This window comes from Halyomorpha halys, unplaced genomic scaffold (genome assembly GCF_000696795.3).
Source record: "Halyomorpha halys isolate HHAL.00 unplaced genomic scaffold, Hhal_1.1 Scaffold623.1, whole genome shotgun sequence".
Classification (NCBI taxonomy): domain Eukaryota; kingdom Metazoa; phylum Arthropoda; class Insecta; order Hemiptera; family Pentatomidae; genus Halyomorpha; species Halyomorpha halys.
In genome coordinates this window covers 172,822-181,133 of record NW_027107123.1, presented here as the reverse complement: position 1 = coordinate 181,133, position 8,312 = coordinate 172,822, and the positions used below count along the sequence as shown (strand labels likewise).

At 33.3% G+C, this 8,312-nt stretch overlaps 2 protein-coding genes across 7 annotated transcripts in view; one reads left to right on the top strand and one right to left on the bottom strand.

Moving 5' to 3' along the window:
- The window catches only part of LOC106684817 (micronuclear linker histone polyprotein), a 170,889-nt gene that overhangs the window by 84,984 nt on the left and 77,593 nt on the right, over positions 1-8,312 (bottom strand). The gene's annotated exons all lie outside the window — the stretch shown is intronic.
- LOC106684822 (malate dehydrogenase) overlaps positions 1-8,312 on the top strand; it is a 25,192-nt gene that overhangs the window by 2,848 nt on the left and 14,032 nt on the right. For both annotated transcript variants that reach the window (XM_014427107.2, XM_067045433.1), the window contains exons 2-4: positions 992-1,178; positions 2,778-2,921; positions 4,043-4,228. In XM_014427107.2, the coding sequence (XP_014282593.1) occupies positions 992-1,178; positions 2,778-2,921; positions 4,043-4,228 (517 nt within the window). The remainder of the gene's footprint in view (positions 1-991; positions 1,179-2,777; positions 2,922-4,042; positions 4,229-8,312) is intronic.

Sequence of the window (8,312 nt, the reverse complement as noted above, 5' to 3'; positions counted from 1 at the left end):
AAAATGAAGCCAAAAAGGCAGGCTTCTTTAAGGTCCAGAGGAGTAGGGGAAGTACTAGCCAATCACTGGCTGTCTTCTGTTTCAGTTTACAATGGAGGTCATTGCTATTAACTTCAACGTAAACCTAGTTTCCATTGGCGTGGCGTTTTTTATCTCAGTTTTTCTTTGCTTCCGAGTAGGATTATGCCACCCTCTCTTATAAATCTCAGTGCAATGGAAACCAAAGTGACTGATATGTTAAAATTTCATTTTTCATAATGAGTAAATATTCTCATTAAGTCATTGTGGCTAAAATGACTTATTTTCAAATCAATTAATCACAGAATAAACTACAATTAATTAAATTTAGTGAAGGTTGAATTAAAACCAATCGAGATGATATGACTAATCCCAAACATCATTCATACAACTAATCGTATAATTATAAATAAAATAAAACCATAAATATAAATCGTGGGTAGAGTTATATAAATATAAAAAAAATCTAAATATTCATGGGTTTAGTGATAATATAATAATATAATAATAGTGATAATATAATATGATACAACATAACATTACTTCGAACCTTTAATCTTGGTTCAGCATAATAAAGTGGCGAAGCTCTGTGGGGAACTCGGGGAAGTAATATAAAACTGAATTTGGATATTATCAGACGTGGTTCGATTCTGGTACAGCTGGAGACCCGCCTGTGGGCAGTCCACCATCTATTGCTGAGTGAAAACTTGGTTGAGCAAGGGCACGAATAATACTTGCCTGTATAACGTTGGTAATGAAATATCATTAATTCAATACAGAACCCAAGAACCTTCCAGGGTTGTATTTATTAAGTTTTTTTTTAAAAAAGAAAAATACAAACTTTAAGTTATTTTGTAGTTGGAGAGTGGTCTCATAAAATAGGATTGTGCCTGTCGACCAATTTAAATTATGTGTTGGAGTTCTATGCATATGAATTTATTCGATTTCTAATAAACTTTATTCATTTTGGCAGGAGATGGTTTCCAAAATGTACGAGGAACATGGCCACAGCGAGCCTGGTGAAGAAACCGAAGGAGGAAGAGCCGTTGATGGTTATTCCAAGGACCGCCGCGGATATCGAACGGTCCGTGCGGAAAGCGACGGTCACTTTGCTCGGTTGCAACAACCTTATGGGGAGGATCACAGCTGCCGAGCTAAAGGTAAGACCCATAATATTGAGGAGTTACATGAAATATGAGTATTCCTGAAGGATATGGTTTAGTTATTACAATGATGGCATTTCAGAAGTGTTTGCTTTGAGATATGTGAGTCTTGTGTGATGTATTTTCAGTCTTGTCAGTACGATCTATTTTCTGCGACATTTATGGCTGGAGGCACCCCGGCTAGGAGCCATAATATTGACTACGGTCTGTTTGCCAAGAGAAGGCCACTATGTAGTGTGATGAGACTATCCTACTTAGTTTTTGTTTAATAACGTAGACATCACAGGTCATCAACGCCGTTAATTTCTTATTGAATTTTGCTCACATTTCGTTTTATTTATTTTTTAAATTTAATTTAATATATATTTTTTGGCTGTTCGATGTTGTATTTGTGCCAGTAAATCTTTTGATTTTAAAACTGAAATACTAATTTTATTGTTTTATCATCGTCTCTTAAAGCTTTTGAGCTATTGAAGTACGACGTGAAATATGGGCATTCCTGGAAGAAATGACTGATTGTAGAATTGTTGTTACAATATTAAGATTTCGGAAAGGTTCCTTTTGAGATAAGATAGGAGTGAGTGAGCCTCGTGTGACCTATTCTGAGCCCAATCAATACGACCTCCTCTCTATGGCTTTTACAGCTGTAGATACCCTATAGCTTGACGTCTTTTTTTAATAATTTTTAGTTTACTCCTTGGACTATTGTTCCACATTAATTGATATCTATCTTTGATTCCCTTTTTCAGGGGTTTACCCATTTTTATGGAGTTAACATTGCTTTTCCGGGCGCGCGGGTGATTCTCTTGCAGTTCATTCCCTACGATTCCAGCATGACTTTTAACCTTGAAATTTTTACATACAGGTCAAAATGTTATATTGTTATGGATCAAAGACATACAGAAGTGAAGTGCTGCAGTTGTTGCATTGAGTTCGGTTGTGAAGATGTTACCAGATCCGCCTGTGTGAATAATAAAGGATTTCGGAATGTTTTGAAGGAGATAAGAAAAGTAGGCTTTACATTCAGCTGGTTCGATATTGTTTTTGGAGTATTTGGACAGGTCTCGAATTATTTTAGGACGTTGAAGAGGTCCATGCTGAATGTACTTATCCTACTTTTCCCTATTTCTTATTCCAACTAGCCACAATTTCAAGATAACAATGACTAAATAACAATGAATGATTTAAGAGACACTTAATTTTTCAAGTAACTATTATTTATTATTATTATTATTATTGTAAGTACCTATTATTACCATGGAACAAACAAATATATTTTTTAAATTAGATTTTCGGATTATTAAAGCTTAAAGCGTCAAATTTCATCATGTATTTTGAATTTCTATTTTTGGTTTATTTTTAAAAATAAACTAAAAATTGTAGTACGTGAAAATTGTCGGAAGTCTCAACTCACATAGAAGAGGATATCTGATTCAATTAAAGGTAAAGAGACGATAGGTTATAATTCATAAAAAAATACTAAATCTGTGTTCTAAATGTTCACTCACTCAATTAAAATAGCTGTTTGTATTTGAATAACTCAAAATCTAGTTATTTCAGGAATTAGATTAATATATAATTATTATTCGGTTTCAGATTCATGGAAAGGACATCAAACAGCTCAAATTGTGGGATAATTGCAACAGCATTAGAGGTGTTGGAATGGAGCTCTCTCATATCCCCACAATGACCAAGACGAGTTCCTTCGTCGGCAAGGGGCAGCTCCAGATGGCCCTCAGGGTAAGAACCCAAACTATTTAAGCAAATTCATAATTAATAATACTGCTTAATATTTTACTGTTTCTTACCTTACCAGCATCGTAACTACAGCGGCGCCGGTTTGCATTCGGCTGGGAAATGTTGACTTTTATTTCGTGATGGCCCTATGGAATGAAAACTTGACACTACCTCACTCTTGTTAGAATAGGTTGGTTACCTGTAGATAACCATCTCCTTCCCTATGTCAGAAAAGATCTAGCAGGAGCTGATCCCAACATTTAAAATTTTTTTTTTTTGCATTCTCAGACCCCTGGTTCATATTCTCTTTTGAATGTTGGTTTTCAAAATGCATAATCGCACATTATGTGTACTCATCACCAACCAAATTATCAACAACTTTTGATATCAATACTGAATCAGAATTCCTTTTCCATAAAAAAGTTAACAAAAAAAAAATTGTAAATATAGATCTTCATTTTATGCGTGCCCATACCGGTAATATTCTAAGTCCTGCAAAATTATCGAATTGTTATTAAAGGGACTAAAATCATGAGAAAAAAATCTTAAATTAATTAGTTTATTATATATTATTATATATTATCTCAGTCCATTATCAAAGAGACTATAACAATTGATTTGTCCAGTTTTTTTTTCCGATTGCAACAAATTATGACCGTTTGTCGGTTCATAAACATTTATCTTATTTCATTCATCTTCAAATATTTAACAGTTTGCTTATTTATTATTGAACTCAACTAACCTATCAACCTAAGGGTTATAATAAATAAGCCAATTGGCAAATATTTAAAGTTAATTAAATGAGAGTATTAATTTTTATCAACTAACTAGGGCATAATATCCTGCAAATTAAAAATTAGATAAATCATTTTTAAGGGTCCTCTTGATTATAGTTAAAGGACCGAAACGACGAAGAAGAATAATGATAGTGAGATAAAAAGATGAAAAGAAATTTGTGTTGAAATCTTAGGCTAAGTGCACTGGAAATTCTACGCTTTGGGGAGAATGATCAATATGAATGTACACATTATTGCACTAAGTCACAGTATTTGAAAGATTAAGGTTGAATTTTGAACTGTAATAATTTCTAATTAATTGCCAATTTATGATGTATAACTTTACAGAACGCTGACATAGTTATGATTATGGGAGGTAATGCCGGGTTCCCTCGGGAATCGACTACGGACCTCTTCGCGAGGAACAGCGCTCATATGAGGGAGATGACCAATGCCATCCTGGCGCACGCTCCGAAAGCTATGATCGGGATCTGTGTCAACCCTGTCATGCCCTGCCTGGCCATGTTCGCCTGTGTGAGTATCTTAAGTAGTAAAAAGATCGAATACAAACGATTTGTAAGATAGTTATGTCTGTTATCAAAATATACAGTTAATAATTTAAAATTAGGCATGGTTGCAAGCAACGAGAATTTTAAGGATCATATCATCAAATGAATAGTTTCGTATACTAAAATAATTTAATGACACTATCGCTTAGCAATTTATTAATACATTCCTCTTAGCAATACATTATATGATGTAGTTATTTTCATCTGTGCACAGCTCTGTTAACGAATAATATTGTATTTATGAAACAAATATTTTGTGTTTGACATTGCGTAGATTGTACCGTAGAATGTTGTTACTCTGTAACAAGCCTAATAGCTTTGGAACAATCTGTAAGACAACCCTGGTAAGAAAATTTTTTTTTAGTCAGATGTCCCCCCACTACTAAATCAAGGCACCAATGTATCCTCTTTTAATTAGCAAATTCATTTTTTTTTTAAATATTTATTTATTGCTATTTACAACTGTACATTATAATACATTTAGTAAATCTGATCTAAGTTAAATTGGAGTGCTACAGGCGTGTAGAGAAACTACCCATTGGTAGCACTCTAATGACATTTTACATTAGCTGGTCTCGTGGCCATCTTCTTTTCAGGCGCCTTGGAGGATTGTCAGGAATGGAAGAGGATGCAAAGTTAGAAACTAGGGGTTTTGAGAGTTTATAATGGAAGGAGTGATATCTGGTTCGGGCTAGATCGGTTACATAGGGAACATTAAGGTCTTTATGTATGATTTTATTTGTGACAAAGTAAAGAGCATTGCGGATTTTACGAAGGATTTTGGATTGTAAGGATTGAATACGAGAAGAATTCGAAGGTTTAGTGGAGCCCCAATGCTCAACTCCATATGTCCAGATTGGCAATATAACAGTCATCTATATCAGTCTTTTGTAATGTGTTTAGGAAGTTTAGACCGTTTGGCAACTTAAATTTAAATTGGTTAAAATAGGTATGTGTGCGATATAAACTCGAAAAAACTGCATTTGCTTAGGACTCGTATACATGGTGATAGGCACGTGTCGTGATACTACTCTCACATAAGTTAAACAGTAGAGTAGTGTCCAGTATACACGGTGACAGTAAAATTAACATTAACTTAGTTGGGAAAAAGGCTAATTACAAAAAAAAATTAATATATAAGAAGTATAGAATTAACTAAAATAAAACCGTATATGAGAATAATATTTTTTATGAGCGAGGTAGAACTAATACGGAAAGTCTATATGTAGTGTCAACAATAATCCCAAACCTGGTACAACAGAATTACTATGACAGCAACTATTGCACAGTATACACCATGTCCGCGGCAGTCTTAAGTTCTAAATATCTTCATGAAAAAACTGCAATATTCCTGTCAGTGGGAATTATACTCGCTAACATATGAACGTGGTAAGCTGGAACTTATTCACAACAGTAAATTATTGATACGATTGCGTAAATTAAAATGGGTCTAGTTATAGTTGAAGGTGATTCCAGACGACATTCAGCCACCGGTTACGAAATCCGAACCAAAATAGAACCGGTTCTCCGGAGAGTAATATCGACTGAACCGTATTCGAGGAAGCATGACGTCACCAGAGTACTAATCCGGTCTTAGGATGGTATTCCCTTTCATTATAGCTCTGGTAATAGGAGAATTTAATATCTCCTTGTTTTATTTTTGCATTATCGTTAATATATATTTATGTTATTGTATGTTATAATAAAAATTTCCTTTATATTTAATTTATTTTCTTCTATAATTTGTGCATGTAAAACTTTTATTTTTTTTATTAATCTTTTATTCTCCTGAAGAGGCAAAAAAAATTAGACTGAATCTACGGCTTATAATAACGTTAATTTGTTGAGAAGAAGCTCCTGTCTGCTGCCACGCAGTCTACTCCTCTAATTCAGTCCGGAACGTTTAGGTCATTATGTAAGGAATATAGCTTCTGGTTCTAGCGTCTACTTCAAACTTCTCCTTCCTCCACAGACCCATAAATATTTTTCTTTTATTATTTTATAAATACTAACAGATCATTTCAGCCTCTGTCTTGTTTCATACCACTGACGCTTAAGTTGACACAGGTTTGGTGAAATGTTATCTTACCTTTATTTCGTGAATATATTCTGATCGGACTCATCAATCCAAAATACCAACGATTGGCCCCCATTGTAGTCTTATTTATTTCCTAGGACATACTGTTGGTTGTTCTAACAAGAGATATGAGGTAGATGAATTTTTGTAATCTTTCAAATTTATAAGGGTTTAACTCTCCTATTTATTATACACAATGAGAAAATAGTCAACATTTGCCAACTATAATCTGACACCTGAAAGTTTTTAATATTTACTACAGATCTCAATTGAAAAGGACCAGTTGTGGATTTGTTTATCCCTTTTGAGCAAGCAGAAGTCAACAGTTTTAATAAAATTAAGACAGTAATAATAATAATATACGTTAAAAAAATTTTTAGTAAAGATTAAAAATCTTTATGAAAAGTTAAAATTACTTTTAATTTCCTTAATAAAAATAATTAATCACAATTAGCACTATTAGCAACATATAGTTGTTTGGAAACTATCTACTTAACTCTTAAACCATCCTTTTAAACCATCAGTTCCTTTTTTTATTACTTATTCTATTATAATATAATATAATAAAAATAGCCTATAAATATTTTATAGAGGTCTATTTTACGGAGACTAACGATAGGGATCGGTCCAGAACAGACCCCGTGGAGCAATTCATATTCCCATTGGAGAGTTAAATCGAGGCCTATAGAAAGATGGGTTAAGCTCCAGTGACATAAATAAAGTAATGACATAAATAATGGAGTTACATAAATAAAGGAGTCATATAAATTAAGGGTGATAGTTCTCCCGCTCTCTCTCTCCTAACTATCTTATGGCCGACTAAGTGTTCTGAATATTGCCTCTGAGACCATTATCTTCCCCAATTGTCTATTTAGATCTACAATCAGTATTCAAATTTGTAAGACTGCTTTTATATTAGAATTTATTTGAAAACTAATTTATTAAATGAGACGTATGTTTAAAATATATACATCAGATCTTGAATAAAAAAATCTAATCGATTTAGGTCTTCCAGTCGCGGTTGAGCTCTTCTAATAGAATTTTTATTGAGATAAATGTTTATTAATCATCTGTTGAAAGATAGAGGAGATATTCTATTCCCAAAGCTATTACTTCCAGAAAATGGGGAAGGAAGGTTACATAAAGGATACGAGAGGCTTGGAACAAAGGTTTAATCTATCCTTTTCTGAAGAAAGGTTCCATGTACAAATGTGGTAATTACAAAGGTATAGAACTTCTACCAGTGGTCAATTAGGTCATGACATAAATACTTCTAAATCGGATACATATACTTCACAAAAATATAATAGGCAATCACCAAATAGAATTCAGGAAATAAAGGAACATTCTAGACACGATCTTCATCCTAAAGAAGATACTTAAAAAAGGATGAAAAGCAGATTAGGTTGGAACGCCTTATTCGTCGGTTTCAAAGCAGCCTATGATTCCGTTGACAGAAACTTACTTTGGACTTGAAAATTAATGAACGATCCTAAATGCAATAATAAATTGTTGTGAACTATTTTTGTTTCTCTTTTGACATATATACAAGAAGAATAATCCTTTGAAGCTAGAACATGTCTATAGCAGGGAGATAGAATCTCACTCTTGTGAATTCCAATTTTTAATTCGAAGGTAAGGACATGAAAATGGAGATGTCAATGTCGGACCACAAGATCCTAGAGAACGTGGGAAATATTTCAATGTAAGGAAGAAACCAAGATGATATCGATAGCTTACTTCATAGTGGTTTTAAGTACATTTTCACTAATTTTACAAGAAATACAGTAAAAGGTTCCCTCTTTTAAGAAAATTACAACTTTGTAATTAATTTTTCAAAAAAGTAGTGGAAATGTACTTAGTACTAGTGAAGTAAACCGCTAACCTGATGCAACTTGTAAGCTGATGCTCTTGAAGTAATACGTAGTAAATGATGATGAAACAAAATATATGATAGTAAGCCGAAAATCCA